Raw genomic sequence first — 26,851 nt, 5'->3', positions numbered from 1 at the left:
CAAGATGTGTTGTTGCAGAATTAACGTGCGAGGTTTTGATTTTTTTTCCTTAAACAATGAATTAATTTTTTAAAAAAATGATAAACCATTGGTTCTTCATGGATGTGGACTGAGGTATTAATTAATGTTCTGTTATCTAAAGATAAAAGTAAATAAATAATTGTTGAATGTAGGGATAGAATATTGCTCGTTTTAACATTTTAGATTTATAGTTTTTATTATTCATCTATATGTAGATGACACATAGATGTAGTAAAAATTATGAATATAGAAATGGCCTACTACAATTTGAGATGTGGGGGGTGGGGGTAGGAATGTAACGTCACCATTATGGAATGTTGTCATTTCACTAATCGAACCTGCTAACTGAAGTCATATGATTTTCCCAATGCAAACATCTATTCCATCGACGTGCCTTGCAGTTTTACTGCTCACACTCTGCAAACCATAGACGATTTTTTCAAACTTCGGTGCATTAGCACGAATTCTTGCCAAACTTTTCCAATTTTAAGCTGAAAATAAAAATCCCAAGAGTGCACTTGTTCTTCCAAAGACCATCTGATATCTGGGGTCCGCTGATCTGACCACCACCCTTTGACTATTCGAGGCTACCCCTTGCCGCTTCCGCGGACTCCGACGATCTCCGAGACTCCGATCCCTCGCGCCGGCGCCGGCCATGGAGTTCGTCGACCCCTGGGACTCCCAGTCCCGAGCTCGCGTCGTCCATTCCGGCGCCAACTCCACCTCCTCTCCCTCCTCCTCCACCACGGCCAGAGCATCCCCCTCCCTCCCCCATGCCGCATCTTGCGCCGCCACGGCCGTCGCGCTCCTCGCCGCCGCGTTCTACCTCCCCCCGGCCTACCAGATCTTCTCCTCCCTCCTCGTGTGGATCGCCTCCTCACTCCTCCTCGCACCCTTCGCGCCCTCCTCGGCCACTGGCGGCGACATCTCCGTCGGCCGGGGCCGCCTCCTTCCCGCCCAGGAACCGGCCCAAGAAGAACCGATCCCGGACTCAGCGCCCGCTCCCCGCCGCGGCCGTCGCCAGAACCCGGCTCCGACGCCCACGAAGCCCTCAGATCCGATCGCTGCTCCCGTCCAATCGGCTGCGTCACTGCAGCCGCTGCAGAAGGCGGCGGCTGCCGGTGGGGCCGCCGTGGATGGTGGCGAGAGGGAGGAGGACGCCGGCGAGTGGACCGACCAGGAGCTGGAGCTCCTCCGGCGGCAGATGGTGAAGCACCCGGCCGGGGAGCCCCAGCGCTGGGAGAAGATCGCCGCGGTGTTCGGCGGCCGCCGCACGCCGGAGAGCGTCATCCACGTGGCGAAGTCGGGCGCCGCGGCGGCGGGCGGGGGCTCGTTCGAGCAGTTCCTGCGCAAGCGGAAGCCGCTCGACCCGAGGGCCGACGGTCCCGATGCCGGTGACAATGCTGGCGGGGGTGGAGAGAGTGCTGATGGCGCTTGGAGCGCCGGGGATGACCGGGCCCTGCTGAACGCGCTCAAGGAGTTCCCCAAGGACACTGCAATGAGGTGGGAGAAGGTGGCGGCTGCTGTGCCCGGGAAGACGAAGGCTGCGTGCATGAAGAGGGTCACTGAGCTCAAGCGAGACTTCCGGAGCAACAAGGCAGCATCATAGGACAATGCCCTTGCCTGACAATTTTGGGAGGGTAAGATTTCTGCAACGTTTTTCTTCTCTGAATACTGATATTTCAGTGGAACCACATGTTGCTAATTTGTCGATGATCATGCTTGTTTTGAACAATTAGGTAATGACATTAAGCTCAGTCTTTGTTTAAGGTCTTGTTTGGTTAGGAACTGAGGTAAATTTAAGAGTTCACTCCTAGGTGGCTGCCTAGTCCTGCTATTAAAAGTCTGAAAGCTCAGGCTTCATTTTCATTTTGGGGTGTTGTCATGGCTGCAAGTTCTGTATGTACTAGCTGGGTAGCCTAGCCTATTGATAGAGATAATATTACAGCTTATTGAGATGAGATATGGTTATCTTGGCTTAAATTGATTTAAGATCTATTGCCCCTGCTGAAGACATTTTACCCCCTCCATTTTTAAATATCAGGACAATCTAATTTTGAATTAGTTCGTTTGTCCTAACATCATATATTAAAAAAACAGAGGGAGTAGATTGGTGGGCCAGAATGATACATGAATTGCATCTAGCTGATCTGACAGTAAGATGCTCATTAATCTTACCAAGATAGTTAGCCAATTTTATGCAGTAATAGGTGATACACCAGCATTCTTCTTTGTTCTGCTATTGGTTGTTGCTATATTTCCCCCACAATGAAAAACACCTGCAGGATAGGAGCCTTGGAGAATAGCTTATCTGTTATATTGCCTAGTTACTGAAACTAACAAGGCAGTTAATCTGAATATGCTGTAGAATTTATGTTTAGGTGAAATTGGTACCATCTTCCACCATTTTTATGATCCATATTTTAAAATAAAACTCTATAAGTAGGATTGTGTAATAAAACTACTCCGCGAGGGCCACGACTCTTGGATTCACAGGTGATCAATATATCTTTGTAGGACTGGCAAAGCTCATTGTAGTCAGATCAGGGATAAGAAAGGATTTGGAAAATAGATGGTAGTGTGGTTCCACACTTTCTGTTTGAAGCAATCACATGTTCTTTTCCCATCAATAAGCTTATCCCTATGTTTGGTTGGGCTGTGGCTTTTGAAAAAGCTGCTATGAGCTGTGGGCTATGGAAAAGCAGCTGTGAGAAAGCAGTTGTAGGAAAAGCAGAAGGCCGTTTGGTTAGAGCAGCTGTGGCTTTTGAATAAACTGTCGAGTGGACCCTACATGTCATCCACAGTCCACCCCACTCAACTCTCTCCCTCTCTCACTGACAAGCGGGTCCTGCTCGTCAGCCTCTTCTTCTTCCTCCCGCTAGCCAGTCCACCCCGCCGCGGAGGAGGCCTCGGAGTAGAGGCGGAGCACAAGGGCGAGCTGGAGGTGGCGGTCGGCGAGCGATGGGGTGCAGCGGGCGTCTAGGGCGGGCGGTCGGGGGATGGGGGCGGTGGGCGGATTGCGCGTGTGCGGGAGAAGAAATAGAACGGGGGAGGAAACGAACCGGTACGTTCGTAACCAGTGGCAGGTGGGTAATTTTTTGCCTCAAAAGCACTTGAAAGCAGCGGGAAGGTGATTTTGGTTTTGTACTAGAGCAAAAGCAGCTTTTGGCCTAAAGCACTTGTGGCTTTTAAGCCCTTTGGTTGGCTTTTGGATTTTGGTTGGGCTTTTCAACCTGCTTTTGCTTTTGCAAAATCCAAAAGCCAACCAAACACACCCTATGTATTTCCGTTCTACATAATGGAAATGGGTTGAGCTTCGTCTAAAACAAAGGTTCTTTTCCCAGAAAAATATCATTAACATGTTTGCAGTCTAGCTCATAAAGGATAAATAACTATATATCGTTGAAAACATGTAAGAGTAAAAACTGTTAGGAGAAAGAGCCGCTTAATGAACTGCTAATGTGCTACACAAAGTTGCAACTTACAAACAACCTCTTTATTCTCCTTGGAAGGTCTTTATTAAGTGCAAATGTGCAATCAGTTTGGGTTTGGGCCAACAAATCAACATGAAGAAATTCTGAAAAAGATTATGATATAGTCATACTATGGAGTGTTGTAGCATCTGTTACGATTTCAATGTTCAACTTCTGATTCAAAATGTGTTCTTCACCTATTATCATTTGTTGAGATTTCCTCATTTTGATTTCTTTAAACCTAGATGGAACCTGAACATCAGAACTTGTGATGATTCAGGGCCTGAATCAGAAGTGTTGCACGGTTGCACTATACTTTAAACAACAAATTCTTAATAAGACATAGCATTGCATGTTGACTTATTGGGAAATCCTAAATATATTTCAGGTGTCAGGTACTCAGGCTGAATGAGATGCATTGGCTAGCGAGGACAAAGTTACATGGCTAGCTCCACTGAATCATGGAGATGCCAGAAGAATAACGGAGAGTGACATAATTCTAGTACAGACCATGTAATTTTTCCAATTGTAACTAGAATCAGGGAAACCCTTGAGACAGATGAGAGTTACTAGGCTACTACTGGACAATGGAAACAAACCGATGGACAGGCAACAAACAGGCCACTGCATGATTTATTCTATTTCCTTTTTGGGAAATTTGTTTGCAGGACACCAAAAGAATGTGGATTTGTGTCTAGAACAACGTTATGTTTTGGCTCTGGGACAGTAGTCACTCAGTTCTGCAATGTTTTTGTATAGCACACCGTTTATATATAAAACAATTACTTGTTTTAGTTATAAAAAATTAAGAAAATAGACATGGGTGGAATATATGGAGGCAAATATGAGGGGTCAGTTGGAGCACGCATGAAAGTAGGTGGTGGAATTTCGATGAGGGGTCTCCTATTTGGAGAAATAGAAGCTGAAAAATGTGAGGCAGGTTAGAGAGATGCTCTTTGTTATACAGTATTGGCTAGTTGCTGAAACTAAGAAGGCAGTTAATGTTGCAAGAATTTATATTTTTGGTGAAATTGATACTCTCTGCCACCATTTTCTTAATCCATATTTTCAAAACATTACTGTATGTAGGATTGTGTAGTTTTACTACACGATTCTTGAACTCACAGGTGACGAATTAATGTGTCTTTTCTAGGACTGGCGTAGCTCGTAGCTTTGTAGTCTGGATCAGTGATAGAAAGGATTTGGAGCACAGATGGTAGTGTGGCGCCACACTTTCTATCTGAAGCAATCACAGTCGGATAAATAATTAAAACATGCCAGAACAAGAACTGCTGAGAAAGTGCTACTCATGCAAATGTGTAATCAGCTTTGGTTTGGGCCACTAAATTGACATGAAAAATTCTGAAAAGAAGTATGGAGTGTTGTAGCAACTTACACACTCAACTTCTGATTCAAAGTGTGTTATAGAAGAACACGCGTAAATAGTAACCCTTATCCTCTTTTCTTCCTTTTTCCTTTTTTGACTTATTATTTGTGGAAGTTCCTCCTTTTGATCACTTTAGACCTAGTTGGAACTTGAACATGAAATTTTGTGCATAGGTAAAGCAAATTATCCCATGAAAAGTGCAATCCTAGCGTTTGAAAAAAAATTCCATAAAAGAGTGCAAACCTAGGAATTAGATCTAACTACTTGCCTAATTAAGTGGTCAGATTTGATTTGCATGCCAAAACTTACTGCATGTTGCCAATAAATGAGGGTATGGAAGTACATCAGAGCCTCTTGTGATGATTCAGTGCTTGAACCAGAAATGTTACACGTCAGCACTCTACTGTAGACAACAGAAGCTGAATGGAAAACGGCAAAATTTATATTTGTGACCTCTATTGTGTAACTTGAACTTATTGGGTGATCCTTCTAAATACTGCCTCCATTTTTGTTTGTAAGGCGCACACGCATATCATGATTCAAATTTTACAGTCTTTAACTAATAGTTTAACTATCAACTTTTATTTTTATATTGTAAATTTTATATGCTCTACTATGATCGTAAGTTTATAACAATAAACAATATAATATAGATAAGTGAATGGTCAAAGTGTAATTTGAAAGATCGTGCCAAGTCATATCATATCTTATAAATAAAAACGAAGGGAGTACGTTACAGTGGACTGAATGACATGCATTAGCTATTGAGGAAGAAATTACATGGCTAGCTCCACTGGATCATGATTCATGGAGACGTCAGATGAATGACTAGACTAAGAGCACATAATTACAGAACAGATCATGTAATCTTCTAGGGATGCAGAAGAGATACTAGGTACATGAGGAAAGGAAAATACAGTTTTTCTAATTCGAAAATAAACAGATGGATAGGCAACAAACGAGCCAGAGAGCCCGCAGCTCCTCTTATGCATTGCCTCTTTTCTTTAGCAACAAACCAGGAAGAAAAAAGTTGCTGTCCTTTTCTCTTGTTTTTGAAAGATAAGGTTGCTGTTTTCATTGCAAATTCCTCTTTGGCACACGATTATGTATTGCTGTATTGTGATTTGCCTTCTTGAAATTCCCTTGACGCTTGTTTTTAGGATGTGATGGCGTAGTCTGTACTCTGTAGTCCTGAAACCGGAGGCACTGTGACCTTGACTCAATACTTTTTTCTAGAGCCGCCCACGCCATCTTATCCCCAACAGCAATTCGAAACCGATGAGAAGAAGCATCCAACACGGTGGTGACAGGGACATGGCATGAGAATTTCATTTCATTTTCAGCTGCACTGCATCTGCATGCATCCAAAGAGGGTAGGGAGAAATCGCACACTATTTGTAGGCAGTGGGGCTATTAGTGGCGGATGCTTCGCCCACGGATCATTCGAAATCGCTAGAAAACGAGCTGCTTCGGGCGGTGGGCCGGTGGCTTCACCCTCGCGTCAGCTAGACAGCTGCTATCCATGGACCATATGGCCGTGCTCGTGTCACCCAGAGTGGAGCCTGTCAAACGTCTCTAATCTTCTCATGGAACCATAATTTAGATTAAAAATTCTATAGTCCTTTTTTTTAAGAAAATCCATTGTACATTTGGTTTGAGTTTGAGTATATTTGGTTTGTTTCTAAAAAAGTGTATTTGGTTTGAGTAATTTACTGTAACTCCTGGTTAATAAACTCTTGCTTGCGGCTTTATTTACGAGGAGAATAAAAAACGGACGCCACGTAGTCACCCACCCCCTAACGCAATTCCATCTTCATCTTCTCCTCCGACGAGTCCCAAATCCACCCAAACTTCCATAATAATCCAAGCGCAACCCCCTGCTCTCCTCCGCCGGATCCCTCGTCCTGCTCGAGGTCTCCTCCCTCCTGTCCTAAATCAACCAAGAGCGCCGAATTCCGTAGCCGGGATCGCCCAAAGGCGCCTCCTTTCCGCCGAATCCGCCGCCGCCCGCCATCGTTGATGCGCCCCCGGGCCGTGGAGATTCCGGCGTGAGGCGCGGTTCCTGACTTGCTGTGCGCGTGGGGGGAGGAGCGCCCGCCTGCCCACCCGCTCCGTCGGCCATGGCGTGCCGGGGCTTCTTCGAGTGCCTCCTCAAGCTGCTCAACCTCATCGTCATGGCGGTCGGGCTGGCTATGGTGGGATACGGCGCCTACCTGCTCGTGATGTGGCTGCAGGTGGTGCCGCCGCCGGCGCCGCCGCTGCCGCCGTCTCCCGCGCCGGTGGTGGTGGCTGCCGGCGGCGAGCTGGTGCGGCTCGGGAGGCCGCTGATGCTCCTTGTCGATGCGTCCTCCCTGTCGGACGGGACCGCGGAGAGGTTCTCCAGTGCCTGGTGCGTGCGTGACGAGTGCTTCCCTTGTCTATGTAGAAAGCTAGGATCTTTCATGTGTTTTTTCATGGCGCATCTGTGATTTGTTTAGGAAACGCAGCGGACACTGTCACTAGTGTGTATTTAGACGCTTAACGCCCCCATGTTATGTGTAGACAAATGTGGAATCTTGCAATTTGGTAACGACTCGGTTGCACGTAGTCGTGGCAAGAATCTGACATAACCGGTAGAGTACTATAGCTCAAGTACAGATCTTCCTTTCCTTTTCTGCATTTTTTCGGTGGTGATCCTTAGCTAATATATTATTTCTTTACTGTATTGGGAGTTTCTGCCATCATGATTTTTTTTTCCAATTAGTGTTCTTTTAACTTTCTGGAATTGACATACTGTATTGTGTTCTTTAACTTTAATGGAGTTGATGAACTGTGACAAAAGATATGCTAATGATTCCAATGTTCAGCTACCAATCTGCATGCTTTAATATCTGCTCCTCATGATAACACCATGATCTTAATAGGATCACTCCAGTAAGGAAGGATTATGATTATACAACTAAAAAACTGTATTGGCAATGGTTACGTGTGAAGTTCCACCTTTCTTACGATGTTTTGCTTTGTCTGTCATCGTTTGCATCTCCAGTAAGGATTATGATTACAACTAAAGCACTGTATACGCAATGGTTACGTGTGAAGTTCCGCCATTGTTAGGATGTTTTTCTTTGTGTATATCATCTTCTGAATCTCTTTTTTCACACTTGGTTTTAAATCTTTTGCAGGTTTATTTTCACGTTCATTGGAGTTGGTGTTGTACTCTTCATCACTTCGATCTTTGGTTGTGCTGGAGCTAGGAATGGATGCTGCTTGTCTATTGTATCCTAATCAATTCTGGATTTATATTTATAGTGTCCAATTTGATTGCTGTTACTGTCTGGTAACTATCAAGTAATTATGCTCAGTGGAGAAAGGAATCAACCATAATATCATCAATGTGGATTCATATCCTCAAGACACATCAAAAATGTAGGAATGTTATTTGACTGACATGGCATGCAAGATGCAACTAGATGTTCAAAGGCTTGATTAATTAATTACAAAAAAGGCTTCATTTGTAGCTTCAAATGCTATGATGTTCCCTGCTTACTAATTCTGGTAGCAGTCACCCAATTAGCAACATGCCAGCATATCCTACCTTATTTTCTGTGGTTGCATACCATGCTTTCCTTGACACATCGAATAGTATTCATTCCTCATTATTTTGTTCATACTGGTAGAGCTTGCTACAGGAGGCTTCATTTTCTTCAACCATAGTTGGAAAGAGGTGAATATGCTGTACGACCGGTTTGTAGATTGTTGCGCGTGATTTTTTTCGTCTTTAATTTAGTTTTCCATTTGTGATTTTGCAGGTTATTCCAGTTGACAAAACTGGTAACTTTGACATGATGTATAGCTTTTTGAAAGAAAATTGGAGAATTGCAAAATGGGTTGCACTTGGAGCTGTTATATTCGAGGTAAAAATGAAACAGGTGGCCAACCCTTGATTGCTGGATGTCATTTGATAAGAGTATTCAAGTCACTAGGCACTTTTGCATATGTATTAAGTTTGTTTTGCATACCAAATAGATTACATGCTCTAAATTTGTTATCACAATGTAGTGGCAAACTGGCAATCATACAATTAAGGACAACAATAATGTTAGCGGTAGGGAAATTATGAAATGAAGCAGAGCCTTTGTGAAAAAATGGGTAGGGGACTTACAGCTCAGTACCTTGTTATTCTATCTACAGTTCGAGCTCTTTCGGTAAAACAGTTTTAAGAAGCTTACAGAAAGGTGATGTGCTTATTATGAGAGTTTGAAACAGGATGGTCCCTCTTGAGTCTTGACATTTTAATATCCTCTTTATGCTGCTTATCTTAGTTTGCTCCTGCTCACTTTAGTGCAGGTGTCTTTTGTTTAGGTTAGGGAAAAATAAAGTGATCCCATGCTTTCTAACTTTGCACATTGTTATTTCAGTTTCTCTTTCAGGTTACTTTCATGATTTTTCATCACTAGCCGTACACAAAAATGGGTGTGTGTTGTACCATAGTATAGGTTGCTGACCTGCACCCACATACTCTAAGCATATTTTCTATTGTCTGATGACATGCTTACTGACAACAAACTGTTTCAAGTTTGGTACATGTGAACATGAACAGACATGGGTAACTGTCATGCATCAAACATATATTAGATATTTGGACCTGGTTAGAACATTTTTGGAGAGAGTTGAGGTTTCCGGTGAAACTGGATGAAATTGCATGCACTTGAGTTTGTGCAAGAGAAATGATGCACCTGCTATGAAAAGTTTGTAACCTCCACAGGTGCATGGTTACTTAGGTTCAGTTTAATTATTTCTTGTGTTCTCATCAATCTATGCCTCACCTTTTTTGTTTCATAGAACTGAAAAATTATCACAGCATGCAATGTTTCAATTGCAAGAAGTAATAACAGCAAACTGGTTCTTGTTCTTTTTGCAGGCACTGCTGTTCACTGTAGCTATCATAGTGCAGTCAGGCAATCAAGCTGATTATGACAGTGATGACGAGTACATCGTCCCAAGGTCTGGAATAAGGCAGCCATTAGTGAACCAACAGCAAGGTGCTGCTGATCCTAGGGTGCCCAATCTTGACTACCGCCCAATCCGGAACGATGCGTGGAGCCAAAGAATGAGAGAAAAGGTACAAGACCCTTTTCTTGCTGCTATAACTTCTATAGCACTCAAGTGTTTTCTTCCTTTTCCTTACATTGGTATCTTGTGTTGTGGCAGTATGGGGTGGATAGCTTTGATCCGAACAGGTTTCAACAGGCCACGATATCACCCGCAGAACAAAGAAACCGATGTACAATTCTCTGAGGCATGGTTGATATCAGCCAGTAGTGGTTTCAAGTTTATATCCAACTGTGCAATTACATCGACTCCTGGATGATGTGTGCCTGGTTTATCCGATGTTGCCCTTCTGTGTAGAACATGGAGAGTTTCGCTGTCACCTGCCTGCTTCCGCTGGATTGCATGGTCAGAACTCCATACTTCTACTGGTGTAGGCATTGCATCCTTCAGGGTTTTGTAACAAGTACTGAACCTAATTTTGTGTTTTAGATAATGTTCCAATGTGCATAAAACCTTTTGTCCGTGAAGTGATTTTCACCGTATGCACCATGTTTGAACGAGACATGTTTGTTACGCCAAAACTTCAAGAGAAGGTTTGGGTTTAGGGGTTGGTGTTTGTTCAGGTTAGGCGTCGTGCTCGGGCTGTCTGTTCCTCAACCGCTGCTACTGTACCTGTCCTGTTGACTCGACTGAACACCACTTATGAGCCTGTGACACTGCTTTTATCAGTGTGTGTTGTCTTCTGAACTTTTGCATTATTTTCTCTGAATTGTGACGAGGCAGGCATCAATGCCAATAATAAGTGGATCAGTTATCAGAGACTGATAGTCCTTTTCAGCATGAATGATTCACCGACCTCTGCCGTAGCTGCAGAGCTGAATGGAGCCACATGGCATCACTGCCTGCTGTTGCTGGGAGAGGGCCCAATCCTGCAACTGCAGAGAGACGGCGTCCGGAAGCTGACCGGTCCTGTGTCCCTGCAAGCAACAGTGCTTCTCTAATTGCAGCATCTGGGTGCCATGTGTTGCATGTCTCCTTTCCTTTGAAGTTCCAAATAGACAGAGACAACATTGTCAATGCTTCTCCATGCACCTGTTTCTTCAAGAATTGGCACAAATCATAAACCATAGTAGAAAAAAAAGGTCTTCAGAAAATGGAGGGCAAACGAGCTAGATTTGAATCAACTGCAGTCAGAAGGAACATTCAGAAATTCAGAAGCACAGAAAACATCATAGGTTTATGTATGTCTCATTCAGTTTTACAGACAAGTCGACGAAGTTGAGCACTAGTTATTTCCCAAAACTCTCATTTATTCCGCGGGCTCGCCAGGTCCATCGGAGGAACGCAGGAATGGATGGGGGAGAATGGAGATAAAGGAGGGGAAAAATTGCTTCAGGGAAGAACTCTATACATGTGCACTCAAAGCATCCTTTTCAGAAGCTGCCTTCATAGGTGATCTCAGTATTTTCAGAAACATCAGCTGCTGGGCTTCTGCTCTGCACCAGGTGATGCCTGAGGGGAATGAAAAGTGGGTTTAATTGTAAATTCCCATGAGCAATACAAGTTGGCAATAGCACTGAAATGATGTTAGTGCTAAAGAACGTGTATAGTTAAAACTTAAGAGCACTCTGATGAATACTTACCCCAACTGATGTCACAAAATTGCAGACTGCGCATTTCACAGACCTAGCTCCATACTGGTACATAAGCAGCATACGGCAGTTCCCGCAGTTTACATGTGCAACTTGATTCGCTGCAACAGAAAATAAGGGAATCATTTATCACTTGTAATGTTTAGAATTAGTCACGCATTTTTTTCTTTCTGAACTCTGAACAATTGATAAGAGTTTCTCTGATTATGAGAGTCCACAACTTGATTAGTCGGAGTAAAATCTTGTGAAATTTTCAGTAATTTCTTTTTTGCAGACTAAAACAGATCTATGAGATATTCATTCCATTTCAGTGATTCTAGGATATCACTGTCAAACTTTTTAGATTTCCGAATAATGACCGATTTTAGTGAATGCGACTCCAAGAGGCCAAATCTGTGATGTTAAAATGCTATTGGCTGATTGCTAGAGTTTCCGACCACAGAATATATTCTTTTCAGAAGATGGATTTTGCAAACAGGAATCAGAGCCACGGAATATACTTGTTTCAACTGAGGAAGAGGAGAAATATATAGTAGCTTCATTGGTGTACTACCTTCCATAGCCAGGTTAACAGTGTGGCAGCAAGAACATTGTACACTTGTCGCGCCACGTATGTACATCAGGAGAGTGTGGCACCCTCCGCAAACTAACTGTGCCATCTCAGTTCCTGCGCAAAATCCAGGTGGCAAATTTACTCCACAAAAGAAATGTATTTGAGGTCAACAGCTAATTGCTACAACTGCATCAGCAAATTTTCAGAAAACTGCAAAGCTTCAAAGGGCAAACAAAGTTGTCCCCTTTGATCTCCCTACAAGCATGAAACCTGCAACTAGATCTCTGTACTGAAAAGAAACTCTCATCTCCTATGTCTATACAGTTTGCAAGATGCAAAATCCTATTTACACAGCAAATGGCACTTCTTAACCTGATAAACAGAGCAGAAAGAATGGACAGTGTTGCACTAATTCTGCACAAATGTAGCTCAATGTTCAGATGCCACTTTACTTGCAAATTATTCAAACCAAATAGAAGGTTGGATTCAGGCGCATACCCGGAGCCGGCACGGCGGTGACGGTGCTGCAAACTGCACAGCAGACGGACGTCGCACCAGCTGGATACATGAGAAGATTCCGGCAGCCGGTGCAGACAAGCTGGCTTTGAGCCCCTGAAAATTGCAGGGCAAAAGACACTTCAGTGTACGAATTTACAGCTACCCAAAATCGAAACCTCTGCTTCAAAAAGGTCCCTTTCATGCATTGCAACATCCAAGTCAGCAGATAAACCTCCACAGTTCACTTCGGCAGTTTATTTTTGTTCCATAAGAACATTAAAAAAGTTACAAAGCGGAACTGCTGCAAGCTCTGAACCAGGAATTGCAAGCTCTAGTCCAAAATCAAGCAGCATACCAACTGTATGACATACATGCCTTGGTAAAAGAAACACTTTTTTTCCTAGTTTTCTTACAGTACAACATTTCCCTGGTACCCAAGAACATTGCTGACATGAAAAAAATTATCCTGTGCATATCTGCAGTGGTAATTGGGGGCAAAAAACTTTACCATTGGGCGGCGTGAACGGCACCGGAGGAGTTGGGTACGGTGCAAGGGGAACCGGCATTGCCGTACCGGCTGCCTTATCCGTCGACGCTGCTCGTGGAGACCTTGCAGATTCCGGCAGCTATCAGGCGGCGAAAACCAGCTTGTTTGACCTGCATGAAACCCTGGGCAAAGTACAGGAGTTGCTGATGAGAGAGCAAGAAAGTCTTCAGCTCTGAACTCTTAAATCAGTAAAAGTTGCAGAGAAAATATACAGATAAAGCGCTTCACTAGCAGCGAGAAACTGGAGAAGAGAAATTGCCTCTCCAAATGCACATCAAGTGCAAATCTTTAAGGTTTCAGTTCCAAAATCTTATCAAGTCCGGTGCCTCAGTTCTATGAGCAAAACAGCAGAAAAAGGAACTGCTCCACAATCCCACTAGCTCAGTTCAAAACTATTTTGAAGAACCAACCAAAATTGAGGAAATCTTGCTAGTTTGAAGAGGCTAAACTTAGCACTAGGGATATCCATGAGCAACCACCACATTCATGAAACCCGTTTGCCATTGCTGGCCTAATAGAAGATGATTAGAACAAGTTCAGGATAAGGCAGGGGGTTAAAGAAGTCAAAATTAATCCAGTAGCCCCAAACAGCGAAGGACTGCTTGCCATCTCATATGGAAAACATGTAAAGAATCACCAAGAAGACCGGAGCAAGGCAAATAAAAAATTTGAAAAGCAAATCCTAAGATGCAGTTCCCAACCAATCATCGAAGAACAAGGGCAAGAAGGGAAGAAGGGGGAAAAAAAGAGCAAGAGGGGAAGCAGCACCTAATAGCAATGCTTATGGCTGCCGCATGCATAAGAGCAGTTCATGGGTTAGCACATCTTCTCTCACTACCTCCCTCCCTTTCTCTCTGCCTTCTGTCTATGTGACACAGAGAGGTTGACAAGTTTATAGGGGAGAAGAAAAGAAGACAGAGCATATGATGGGTGGCCAAAAAGGTATCTAAAAGCTTCTCTCGGCTTACAGGAACTTTTCTTTCGTGCTCAAATAAAATGTAGCGTCTGCATTTATTTTCCCAATTTTTTTTACTGTTAACCCATTTGTAGTGTTACAGTTCTTTAGAAGAAACAATTGCTTCCTCAACACAGTCTATGAAATTTGGAAACTAAATTTGGATAATTTCCGACTCAGAGATTCATTACTGTAAAAACCATTGAGATATAAGAAAAATAAAAAAAGGAATCATTTTAATTTCAGAAAAACATGAGGAGATGAAAGATTGATTTGTATTACTCCCTCTGTTCCAAATTGTAAGTCATTCCAACTTTCTTGGAAAGTCAAAACATCTCAACCAAATTTATACAATAAAGTGCTAACATTTATGATTCCAAATAAGTACTATTAGATTCTTCATTAAATATATTTTCATATATCTATTCGGCGCCATAAATTTTTGTAATCCTCTCTATAATTTTGATCAAACATAAAATAGTTTGACTCTCCAATAAAGTTGGAATGACCTACAATTTGGAACGGAGGGAGTACGTACCGGTTAGCATAGTTAGCATTCCTATCTAGATGATAGAATTTATCAGTCATCAATTTGTTTTCTCTAAGTATCCTAGTCATCAATGATGCATTAGTTTCCACAAAATTGGTACATCTCGAAAAACTAAACCATAGTTCAACTAACTTGAGAACGACATCAAATCAATTGATCCCATGTTCCAGCCCATTGTTTCAATATGATGATGACTAGGCAAAGAGAAAAATGAGATACAATTAGAAAGGAAAAGGACCTAACATCAATGCTTGGTCGAATGATTCAAGATTATAGTCTGAAAAGATCGATCCAAGTTTTTTTTATGATCGTGTTAATAAACATAGGGAAAAAAAGGTAGTAAAGCTTAAGCACTTATTTCCTTGTCATGCACATGCAAACTAGGTTGGTGGTAAAAAAAAGAAGAAGAAGAAATAGGCCAAATCCTTTTCCTTGTGTGGCCCATCCTTGCAGTGAGACGAGACGAGATGCCAACGCTATAGTACTTCACGTTTGAGATGTGGGTAGTGGCTGAGGAGATGCCACGTGCACACCAGACAAGTCACGAGGCTCGTCCACGAAATTCCGGGGGCCACACACGTTATCACACAGTAAAAGCGGTGTGCTGTGGAGGACACACGAACTGTCCTTACCGTCCATTTGCATGATGGGCTACCCACCTCTCCATGATCACGATGCAGCTTTTTGAGGAAAATAATAATTCAATTAATGCAGGAAAAAAACTAGTAAAATCACACTCTGGATATTTTGGGGGTGGGTCCTGCCTGAATTTAGTGGGTCGGATTTGCTCGGTATTTTGTGTATGAGACAGCTTTTTCCTTCCTGCACGCTGAGAATAACTCTGGCAGTTAGGGTTTAAGGGGGTTAGGTTCACGGCAAGGGATGCCCGAGAAGAATTATAAATAGTACAAAAAATTGTAGAATTATGGAATGTCATTAATGGGGCATAGAGTTTTTTTTCTAATCAAAGCGGCAAAATATCACAATTTCTAATGATTTTTTTAGTTCGTATTGTCTATATATATATAGTTCATTGTACCTAAAGACTATGTTTTTTTCATTTTCTACAAAGTTTGAAAGCATATATACTCATACAGTGTTACATGTCCATGATTTATTTTATACTTGTCACACTATTTTCTCAGTTTCTAAGATTATACACTTTTAAGTGTTCTAGAGAGCATGATTGCACCCTTAAAAATGTTACGCGTGTCTGTGGTTTAATTTATACTTATCACTACTCAAAACTTCACAAAAACTTGTTGTCAAGCCAACGTCTATTATTTAGAGAAACATAAAGAGCGCAGTGATATTATGATTGTCACTTTACATCAATTTTACTTTTTTTCCCCTAAGTTTGCACCCATTTATACAATATTTGGTATGGTGTTGATAGTTGAACTAATTTTAACATTTATTTAATGAACAAGAAATTGCCTAGGCTACACATGGCACAACCTATTTTCCATCCAAGATAAAGTCAGCTGAAATATTTAGGACTGTTTTTTTAGAACGTCCGAGTTTATGCATTAAACATTTAAACTTACATGAATGCAACTTATAAATTATATCCACTTGCCCCTGATTTACCTTAGTTGCACAGATAATATATTGCCCTATAATCATAGTCAACTATTCAGTATGGTCATTATTTTATTTTTGAAACTGAAATACATTGTTAGGTCTGACTCTTGCATACTCCTTTTTTTTTTTGAGGAAAGACTCTTGGATACTCTAAAGCATGATAAGAAAGATCTACAGTTATGCATACCATGAAAGGCATGTGGTTTCCTAGGCTGGTTGAACATTGTTGTTAAGCCAGAGATATAGTAGAAATGGAGTTGAATCTGTTGTAGGCCGAGCTGAGCCCTGACTGCTTGTCTATTTGCTGTGGTAACCGAGACAAAGAAGGGGCGAGTGGCTGCCAATGGGCACGTCTCCATTGGTAGATCCCTGTGATCTCTTGGGCCCCCACATCTGAATTATTGGAGACCCTCTGTATTTACACAGCACCTCACCATCACGAAATCATAAGCGTATCCTTTCGCACTATCCTGAAAAATGGGAAGCAGGAAAGAGAGATGTAGCCAACCAAGAAGGAAATTAAATCGACAAGTTAAGAGCCCATTTGGAACAAGGGAATTTTCATGATTAATGCGAGTGCTGAGCTCTTTCGGAAGAAACGATGTTTCAAGTTGTTTTCCCCATTGTTTAAAGTGATAACCAAAGGTTTGTACGGTTAGACTCCATCGGAAACTAGAACTAACCAACCCGCGTTTGAATTCCAGTGAAATTTCCACGTTCCAAATGTATATGCTCTTGATTTGCATTTTTCAACAAATTCACTTTGTTTTTCTTTTGCTGTGGCATAACCAGCATGGGATTGCTGTTGACCGCTATCACTATTGAAGGTGCCCTCTTTTCAGGGTCATGTGAAAGCAGCACACAGCACAGTAGAAGGGCTTGGTTTATTTGCCAAGGGGCAGAATGGCATGCCTGCCCCAGCTAACCACCCACTCCAAGAGTGGATAATGGGATAAGGCCCAGACTAGAGAGCCAACCCATTGCTGTCTCAGCACAGTCCCCCTCCCCTGGACCTGGAGCTCCTTTGAGCAAAGACTTTCTTGTGCTTCAGGCAAATGTCAAACTCTCCACAGCAAGGCCACAGTGTCTTCACACACCAGGAAGTAAGGAACAGTGTAAAGACTGGAGAGATGAGATGCAGACAGGGACATCAGATTGCTGCCTGACTGAATCACTGAATGCCTGCTACTGATTGCTCTTTTTTTCTTATTCTTATGAGATTATTTTTTTTCCTTTTTCCCTCACTTTTAAAGGGTCTATGGGTGCTTAACCATGTGATTATCGTCGTCATTGCCTTCGTCATCCTCATCGTCTCCTCCTAAGCCATTAGCCAGAGGTGCTGTACGAGCTGGTTATTAATGGCGGATGCAGACACCTGTTGCGACGCTTTTGGTAGGCTAGCTGAGAGCTGTGGCTCGTGGCCGCTCCACGTCAGGTCCTTGTCAGCACCCTTCAAATCAGCGGCTGTTACTTTCCCCGAGACCTGACAGTGAAAGCAAGCAAAGCTCATCCATTTACCCTTTCCTTTTTTATTACAGGTCAATCAGGCTCCGGAGTCCAGATAAAATTACTACTTTCTTTCTTCCGCTCTCACGGTTTCAGACAGTGATACGCATACAAACCATATTCATGCAAAGTTTTGCATATCCGAAACAAATAAAGGTGATGACGATTTTTTTTCCTTCAAAAGTTTGACGCTGACCGCCGATGGATTCGGCGTAGATTCGAGCGATTCGTGATCGATGAACCAGTGAACCTAATACGTGGACGTAATTTTATCAAACTGAAGATAGCATCTGTCAAATCGCGCCCAAATCAGAGGGCGGCGCGCACAGAATGTGAAGCTTTTCCCACTTTCAGTAGTGAAACGCAAAAGGGAGAGGCGGATAAACGAGAGGTTAAGCGCTGTAATCTGGGCCACTAATTCCAGATTTGCCGGGCATCTGCAAAAAAATATCCGTGAGAGCTTTGCGTTGTGTGGTCAAAACGGCCGTCGTCGGATGAGATCGAGAGCCATGAATTGCGTCCGGCTAAATCTCCGGTTACATCACAGTGTGGTCACTCACACCTATGCAAGAACGAATGAGAAAAAGGGTAGATTTAGCCATGCTCTTATTATCATAAGAAATTTCAACCGTTTTTGTTTAGTCAATGTGCACTGCATGATTGAACAGATGCTTGGAAAAGACAGGTTAAAAATTGAACATGTGTATCGTGGCAAATTGGCACCCATCCATCCATGAGGTTGTAGAGCAATGAGCATATGATGAGTTTGTTGTGAGATTCAGAACCTGGGTGGGCTGTGATCGATGTCAGTTGTCACGACTAATTTCGGCTAACCAGTCACCACTACAAACAGTGTCAAAACAACAGCCTCTACGTGTCGTTATTTTAAGGATGCATAACCTCTTCTGAATGTCTGAACATTGCGTCTTGAAGCATCTGAAAGCTGGTACTGAAATGAACAGTTGTTGCAACTGTTCCTGGTGCCATTGGAGGGGATGGCAAAGCACAGGATCTGGCTTTGTCTCAGCTTAATTCCATTCCAATCCCCGGTCCCTCCCCAATCAGCCACAAACCCTCCACAGTTCCCCCGATGCAGTAGCTGAAATTTGAAAGATTTGCCAATGATGCTACCTGTGTCAATGACATGTGGGACCTTCCGAGCCAATGCCACGTCGGTTGAAGTGTCAGAGATCAAAACCCCGGCACATATCATATAAATTGATCCTTTGTTGCTCGAGGTTAATGGACGCGATTGAGGGATAACGATGCATATGCGATGCGCACACACTACTCCATTCATTATAAATTATAGTTCATTTTAGATTTGTACTAAGTCAAGCTGGTTTAATTTTGACCATATCTGTAAAAAACCATATGTATTAACATTTACGGTACCAAGTAATTATTCACTATCAAGACATAATTTTATAGTCGATTTTAGTGAAACCTTATTGGATGTTGTAAATACTAGCTACTAGTGCTTTTTTCCATGTAAAATTGATCAAAGTTAGAGAAATCTGACCTGACTATAATTTAGAATTGAGGGGTACATTTCATTTTCATGACGCAAATGGACCATGGCAGCTAGCTAATGTTGGAGTGCTGCTGCACTATGCATGGTGCAGCGTTGTTCTTGTTCACTTTCAGACGCCATGCGATGGGGACGGAGGAGGCAGGGACCAGATTTGCATTTGCCCCTCCCCTCACTTGCTTGATTGCTGCCATGGGCAAGCTCACAGTGGCCAGTGGGGCCCGCGCATGCAGTGGCTGGTACACTCCGCTCGTCGCCGGCGAATATTCCGACGGCCGTGTCGCCTTCCGGTCCCCGGCCCGGCCCCGGCGACGGCGATCGACAGCCACACGATCCATCGCCATATGCGCGGCCGTGTGGTGTGAGGTGAGTGTGCTGTTACACTGGCAGTTTGGTTGGGAAGAAGATGGAGCCGAGTCATGTCAGGGCTGGCCAGTGCCCAGTGGACACTGGTGACTGGTCAGGGCCTCAGGGGCCTGTGCCTGTGCTAGACGTGTCCAAGATTTTTGGGCCAGGGAGACGGCAACTTGGAGCACTATGAAACAGAGGCCACTGATCTGGTCTCCTATTTGACACAGTGTTCTTCAGATTTTGCTGCTGAATTGTTATAGGCAAATCAAAGAATTAAGGAGCATCCTGGCATTGGATCATTGCAAAAGTTCAGAACACATGTGGTACACTAGAGTTCGTCACAAGATGTGCACTGAAAGTCTGAAACTGCTACTGGGTTTCTTTTTCTTTTTCTTTTCCTTTTCCCTCCATTTAAGGGTCCTGATATAAGACATGGTTTATCTCTGAAAATCTTTCTACGATTGCATCTTTCCAGCTAGATGTTCAAAAGATGGGCTTTAGGCCCAAATTAACTTCACTCCAGATTTTTCTCAAGTACTGACCGAGAGCTGATTAATCCTATCAACTTGGACCTCTCCAAATCCTTGAGTGAGAAAGGGCGATGCTGACCCCCATGAAAGCTACTCTCTGGTCTCTGCCGCGCCCTGCTCCCCTCTGCCGGGTAATCCCAACATATGACTCAGATGGCTAGTGTAGAGATGCTTCAGGATCAAGCACGGTAAGCTGTAAAGAGCAGCTAAATCACTGTACTGTTACTGTACGTTTCAAAAAAAAACTGTACTGTCACTGTCCAACACCAAACCTCTAGACTGTTACTGGAGACAGCGTTCCCTTATCAAGCATTCATGATCCATTCGTGTTTCTTGTCTTGCATAAACATGCTAGTTAACCATGCAGTGTAGACCTTAACTGTATTGTTATTGTTTTTTTTTTCTTGAAAAAAAAACAGAGTGAGGAGGAAGGCATTTGCAAGCACACGTGATGGTTCTGGATGAGCGACACTAAATGAAATGCAAATGCATATGAGAGAACTTCAAACTACTTTGGTTAGGCACCAAAATAGGGCGTGAGGGACCATTCCATTTTCCGTTGCAAATTGAAGGACACGGCCAATGCCATATCCAATCCAGGCTCGTGCCCAAACAAAAAGGCCATCATCTGTGTCTACTGCGTCTGTCTCACTCCACATGACCACACATATGTGATGCCATGGCCGTGGCCCATGGAATGGACCCCTCTTCTGTTTCTGTGCGCTACTCTCTCTCTCTCTCTCTCTCTCTCTCTCTCTCTCACACACACACACACACACACACACACACACACACACACACACACACACACACAATTCAATTCGGGCCGGATTACAATTTTGGGCTTATCCAGTTCAACAGCCTGCTGACAAGAACTCGGATATTCTACGGCCCATACATTTGACCCAAGTTATGGGCCCATTATATAGCTTTACGGCCCACAACTGGACACAGAGGAAAACCACTAGTACTGTCCGGTCTGTCCCAGCATCAAACATAAGATCAAATCAGGAACAAGCAAAGCTGAATGGCCAAAGAATCTAAGATAAAAGAAGTCAAGAAGAATCAAGTTTCTTCTTAAAGGGGAGAATCCCCCCCCCCAACAAAATGGAAAGAGAATATAATCGGCCGCGGACATTAGTTAGGGTGTGTTTGGACTTTGGAACAAACTTTTTTTTGTTGTTGTCTAGATCCACTGCTTCATTTCAAATTAACATTTTAACTGCTTTTCCGAGGAAGCTTTCCAAATAGTTACAAAAAGAGGAGGAACAAAATGGAACAAGCATGTGCAGCCATACCTCCATGCTCGATTTGCGCAGGATTTCAACGACAGCAGCGCATCTAATCCATGGGCAGGCAGGCCTTGGAGTGAAAAAGGTTTAACATTTATATTCCTCACAATATGTCTTTTATATGATACCCTTCGGGTTTCGCTTGTGGTATGCCAAACTTTCTTGACACATTGACCGTACCAAGGTGTGCCGCCTATCCTAGCTTGTGAGATCACTAATTTGTAAATATATAAATGCAAGATGTTTTCAGAACCTACCATAAATTGGCGAGATCTATTTATGCCATTTGAGTTAATTTCAGTTGCCTAACTCTGTAATTAAATTGATCGAATAGAAAAATGAAGGACATAAAAGTCAACTACAAAATTATGCCCAAATGGCTTAATGCAAGTAATTAAGGCCTGTTGATGCTGCAATTCGTCATGTCAGCATTTTTTTAAAATCATGTCTGGTGTATTAACAACTTTGCAAATCTTTTGCAGCTAGCTGAATATACAATGAGATTGGATTATAAGTGTAAATAAAATTGATGCATGCCCCAACCTAGTTGGAATTCTTTTTTGAATGAAACCACAAATTGAAATAGCTATAGTAATCATGCAGAAGGGGCAGGATACGTATATGCTTAGTGGATGAGCATGAGACCTGCAATCAACTTAGCAGTAAGCGTCACTGTCTACCTGATTGTAGGCACATGTTGTAGCGCACTGTAAGCACTTACTTTCACTAATCAAGCACAGCATTGCTTGTCCACTAATTCGTAGGCACCGGACGCTGTGCATGCGCACAAACATAGAACAACGGGCAGATGATCTCGATTAGTTCCCAAAGCGAGAAAACTGATGGGACAATTTGGCCAATTTTTTATGTCCTACTGTTAGCTTTTGATGCACTGTACCTAGAATCAGATAACAGTTGTTTGCATAATCCTTTTGACCAGATGAGTTTAACAGAATCTCTCTATATAGCGTGTATAATCAACAACTAATCTAGCTATTATGCAGCAGATTCTAGCTAGATAAAGAAGGCAAAGTAAATGTGCATGAAATGACAAGCCAGAGGACAGATATCACAATCACGTTGCAAAAGTTGAGTTGAGAATCGATGGATCGAAAAGAATAGCATGAATTAACTACATGTATAAAATTCGATCAAATTCGAGGCGATTTTTTATCCTTCGATGAACAGCTAGCATAAATGCACTCATCAAATAGTAAAATAGCATGCAGTTCCCAAGGGCACAGAAAAGGCCAGCTCCCGTAACAAACTTGATCAGACACGCACAAAAAGAACGGCGAAGGAATGAAGGACAGATGTCGGTCTTGAAATGACACCAGTGAAGTGATGTGGTGGGGGAGGGAGGGAGGGAGGGAGGGAGAGAGAGAGAGAGAGAGAGAGAGAGAGAGAGAGAAGTGCACAGCGGTCAACTAGTCATGTACCCCATTTTGGGATAGGGCAAGAGATTCCAAAACGGTCATTTCATGGCTTAAAAAGAATCAGTCATAAAGACTTCGATCATGCCTCTGGCAACCATCATGTATTTGTACTTTGTGTGAAGTGAAATAATATAATTAAGGGGTATAGATCGGCCTTGCACACGTGAATCCACTAAAAATTTCATACACACAAAGTATGATTAATCCTAGCTACCGTGTGTGCATTGTGAACATATTTTTTCTTCATGGGCCCTCATGCCAATATATTTGCAATTACAGAAAGAACAGCACCTGACCAGAGAAATCTAAGGTGCCCTTCACAAATCTTGATCTGGATGCGCTAGATGTTTCTGAGCCATAATACTGTCTCATGGATGCATATAGATGCTAAACTTGGAAACCCAGGAATTTGGTGGAAATTCAAAAATTCTAGTCCGGTATGGGAATATTATAGTGAAAAAAGGTGGTTCATTAAGGAACCTAAATTACAATGTATTTTTTCTGTGTTTTCTAATCTTTATTTTTTTCCCCCACCTCCCTTTCCGACAATTTTAACTAGGTTGTAGATTTCAGGGGAATAGATTAAATAAAAAATATAGATGAAACAATTAATAGGATATATATTGCATTGCATATGTTACTAATTGCATTAATTCTACCTCTCTTTTCTCTTGGATCATTTCCAGTGCTATGCAGTGTGTCTACATGCTAATTGCGCTAGTTCTATATATCTCACAGGTATATCAATCAGAGATCTGTTCGGAATGCAGGAACTTCAAATCTATGGTATGTAGGCTACTAATTAACAATAATTCTGCAAAATTCCTGGATATATCAACTCCGGCCAATGCAAGTAGCGCCTTCGTTATTACATATAGCATATCGTGTTCTCCCTGAGCTACAAATTTGTTGAGAAGTAGTATTTCAACATTCGCCAACAATTGTTTTTTTTTACTATACACGTAGTGCTATGAACTGAAATAATTTTGCCTTTTTATTTAATCTAGGAGCTGTACCCTACTACCTTTCTCTTTTGAGCAAGAAAAAGAAGCAATGGTCACACCCAATCTAAGGAAAAGATTGAATCAAGTAAATAAATGGGACATCTTTCTTTTCCTTGTTGCTTACTTCACTACTAACTAATTCTGATTAACATTCTTTCCTCCAATCATGCGTGTATCCAGGTCAATATAGTTGGCATGTGAAAGCTGATAAAGTGCAAGAAGAATGATCTATATGTAGCTTTTGCTTCGCATAATGCTCATGAGAAACTGTACTTGTAACATGGCGGTAAGCTGGTAGCCATAAGAAACAGTAAAATTGTGCACACAAGCAAAATAAAGAACAAATTTGAATGTAGCCTAGTATTATATGAAGGGTTATCTGGATCTATTGCGAGAAACAAAACAAATCTATTGATTTCAAACATTATATTGTTATAAAAGATGTAAGCACCTAGTATATTTGTAAGAAAAGAGGTACGACGGTGATGCAATCAACCGACTACAAAATAAGGTTTGATTTCCCAACACAATAAGAGAATAGTTCATGTGTTATGCAAAATTATTCTACTAAAATTATTACCATCGATTCTGGGGCACAAACAACAACACTAATTTTGATCAATTTATGAGTGCATGTCCTCACAACACATAGTTCAAATTAACAGCAGAGGCACTCGACTGATCAAGAATTAACACAATCAACAAGTACGGTCCCATACAGGTCAACACCAAAAACATCAGAGAGAGATCACAACAATGGCACAAGAGAGAAGAACAAGTGAACGACAGAGAGTGAGAGAGAGACAAAGAGATGCTACTTGCTTGTTGTTGTACATGTCCATGATGTCGTCGCGCGCGTGCACTTGCCAAATTGGACCTCACCGGCCGGACGGGATCCGTCAAGAGAACGGCGGCCTACCGACACCGCCGCCCGGGGCGCCAGGCCATCCGCCGTTCCCATCCATCGGCATTGGCGGCATCCCCATCGGCAGGTTGAAGAACGGAAGCCCGCCGGCTGCCGCCGCCGCCGCGGGGTCACCGCCGAACGGCACGCCGGGCTGGTCGCTCCCCGGCGGTGCCGGAGGGGGCACCTCTTCACCTTCCTCGAGCGGCAGCCTCTCGTAGGCGACGTTGCTGAACGACGCCGCCACGACGACCACAGGCCCCGCGGCGATGAGCGCGCCGGCCACGCTGCCGCCGACGACCTGCCCCTGCCCCCCTGCCAGGAACGCCGCTAGGCTGGTGGCGCCCGGCGGCGCTGGCGGCGGGAGGAAGGATCCCGCGAGGGAGAGTATCTCGAACCTGCCGTGGAGCGTGGCGACCGCCGGCGAGGCCGGCCCGGTCTGGGACGACTGCGGCTGGCGCAGCGTGACGTTGGCAACGGTCCCGGCCGCCGAGAGCACGCAGACGCCGCGCTGCCGGCGGCGTGCGTAGGCGGTGAGCGCCTCGAAGACGTCGCAGCCGGCGGCGACCTCGAGGATGTGCGCCCGGAGCGCGTTGGCGCTCTCCCTGGTGATGATCACGGGCGGCTTGGGCTTGTTCTTGGACCCCGGCGGGCGGCCGCGCGGGCGGCGCGCGACGACCTCCCCGCCCCCGATGCCGGCGCCCCCGGCCGTGCTCGGCGGACCCCCACCCCCCGATCCCGGCGACAGCGAGTCCTGGCCGTCGTCGGAGCCCGCCGCGCCGCCGTCATCATGGTGGAGGTGGAGGTGCTGGTGGTGGTTAAGGTAGGAGCTGGTGCCCAAATCCAGGCCTGCCATCTTTCTAGGGTAGGAGAAGAGCTAATTATAAGTCAGTAAGGAGAGTATAGTAGCGAATAAGCTCAAGTAAAAATAATGGCTACATAACAGTACCGATAATATTAATAATTGGCGACGCAGGAGAAGATGTGTGGTGCTGCCGTGCTGGTGATGATGATGATGATGAGAATAGTAGAGGCGACGGGGAAGAAGGAGAGGCCAAGAGGGCTGCTTGGGTGTTGTTTCTTTAGGGTTTGTGTGGTGCTTGTTTCCTTAGAGGAGAGTAAAGAATGGTTTTTGGGATGTGGGGAGAGAAGAAAAAGGAGCTAGCTCAAGCTGCTGCTTCTCCTGTTTGGTGTTTCTTTTGATTTCTCCTTTGTTAATTTATCCTGATTGCTGATGGTGCTTGTTCATGTGGATTTGTGGCCATATATTTTGGGAGGGGAAAGCTACGAGTCCAGGGGAGGGGAGCTAGAAAAGGGCAGGAAAATGGGGCAATGGAGGTGCAGGAAGAAGGAGGCCGGAGGGGATGGATGCTGGAACCCAATGGGGGAGAGAGAGAGAGAGAGAGAGAGAGAGAGAGAGAGACGACAGGAGGAAGGGGGGAGGAAGTGATGGCAAAGGAAGATGAGAAAGGGATAGGTTAGTGCTGGTCTTTGGAGTTGATGGAAGGAGGAAATATAATACATGAGCTAGAGAGAGGAGGGTGATGGGCAAGGTGGCCTTGCTAGCGTGATCCACTGACATGTGGGGTCTAGCACTTCCCGGGTCCCGTGTGTCGGTCACACACGGGCCATGCGGGAAGTGGCTTATCAATCTGGAGCGTGCTCGCTTTAATTTTCTTGAGAGAGAAGGATGATACAACTTAACGTTGATGCTTATGCACGCAAGTGGGGGGATTAGTTTAATGGTGCAAGTTGAGAGTATTATATTAGCCCTAGACCAAAGTTGCTTAGCTGAGGCATTGGGTGTGTGTGCATTGGGACAATTTCGGTTTAAGTGGGAGGCATGTGGGACACTACTCAATGCCTTCAGCACAGGTGCATGGGCGGCTTGAATGAATGATTCCAAAGTGCCACTCCTGTCTAGCTAGAGTCCAGCTTGGAATATGGGTTGTCTTGGGCTACCCTCCATGATTTCTTGCCAATTAGGAGAGGTTAGGTTTAGGGTTAGGGTTTCCTAGCTAGGTCATATACATTGTTGTTTTCTTT

General features: G+C 43.7%; 4 protein-coding genes across 6 annotated transcripts; 2 read left to right on the top strand and 2 right to left on the bottom strand.

Moving 5' to 3' along the window:
• The first annotated feature begins 575 nt into the window (after positions 1–575).
• On the top strand, positions 576–4,250 carry LOC101759237 (dnaJ homolog subfamily C member 2). Its single transcript, XM_004972730.2, has 2 exons — positions 576–1,661; positions 3,883–4,250. Exon 1 carries the CDS (start codon positions 677–679, stop codon positions 1,628–1,630), a length of 954 nt encoding a protein of 317 aa, XP_004972787.1. The 5' UTR covers positions 576–676; the 3' UTR covers positions 1,631–1,661; positions 3,883–4,250.
• A 2,399-nt stretch (positions 4,251–6,649) lies between these two features.
• Positions 6,650–10,652, top strand: LOC101758568 (tobamovirus multiplication protein 2A). The gene is made up of 6 exons (XM_004972729.4): positions 6,650–7,270; positions 8,043–8,136; positions 8,504–8,584; positions 8,670–8,774; positions 9,782–9,982; positions 10,072–10,652. The coding sequence occupies exons 1-6, from the start codon at positions 7,002–7,004 to the stop codon at positions 10,156–10,158; spliced, it is 837 nt and encodes a 278-aa protein (XP_004972786.1). The 5' UTR covers positions 6,650–7,001; the 3' UTR covers positions 10,159–10,652.
• A 429-nt stretch (positions 10,653–11,081) lies between these two features.
• LOC101758157 (protein LSD1) lies at positions 11,082–14,087 on the bottom strand. 2 transcript variants are annotated; one of them, XM_004972727.4, is made up of 6 exons: positions 13,931–14,087; positions 13,124–13,284; positions 12,616–12,729; positions 12,118–12,231; positions 11,556–11,665; positions 11,087–11,424 (listed from the first exon to the last, which is right to left on the bottom strand). In XM_004972727.4, exons 2-6 carry the CDS (start codon positions 13,179–13,181, stop codon positions 11,389–11,391), a joined length of 432 nt encoding a protein of 143 aa, XP_004972784.2. In that variant the 5' UTR covers positions 13,182–13,284; positions 13,931–14,087; the 3' UTR covers positions 11,087–11,388. The 2 variants fall into 2 exon arrangements, with proteins under 2 accessions (XP_022683193.1, XP_004972784.2); XM_022827458.1 differs by lacking the exon at positions 13,931–14,087 and having other exon boundaries at positions 11,082–11,424; positions 13,124–13,282.
• A 10,403-nt stretch (positions 14,088–24,490) lies between these two features.
• On the bottom strand, positions 24,491–26,231 carry LOC101757476 (AT-hook motif nuclear-localized protein 23). 2 transcript variants are annotated; one of them, XM_004972725.2, is made up of 2 exons: positions 25,755–26,231; positions 24,491–25,665 (listed from the first exon to the last, which is right to left on the bottom strand). In XM_004972725.2, exon 2 carries the CDS (start codon positions 25,659–25,661, stop codon positions 24,801–24,803), a length of 861 nt encoding a protein of 286 aa, XP_004972782.1. In that variant the 5' UTR covers positions 25,662–25,665; positions 25,755–26,231; the 3' UTR covers positions 24,491–24,800. The 2 variants fall into 2 exon arrangements, with proteins under 2 accessions (XP_004972782.1, XP_004972783.1); XM_004972726.2 differs by having other exon boundaries at positions 24,491–25,661.
• Positions 26,232–26,851: the final 620 nt, after the last annotated feature.

This window comes from Setaria italica, chromosome VI, assembly GCF_000263155.2.
Source record: "Setaria italica strain Yugu1 chromosome VI, Setaria_italica_v2.0, whole genome shotgun sequence".
NCBI lineage: Eukaryota > Viridiplantae > Streptophyta > Magnoliopsida > Poales > Poaceae > Setaria > Setaria italica.
Note: the sequence above shows the minus strand (reverse complement) of the source record. Positions and strands in the feature narration are given on the sequence as shown.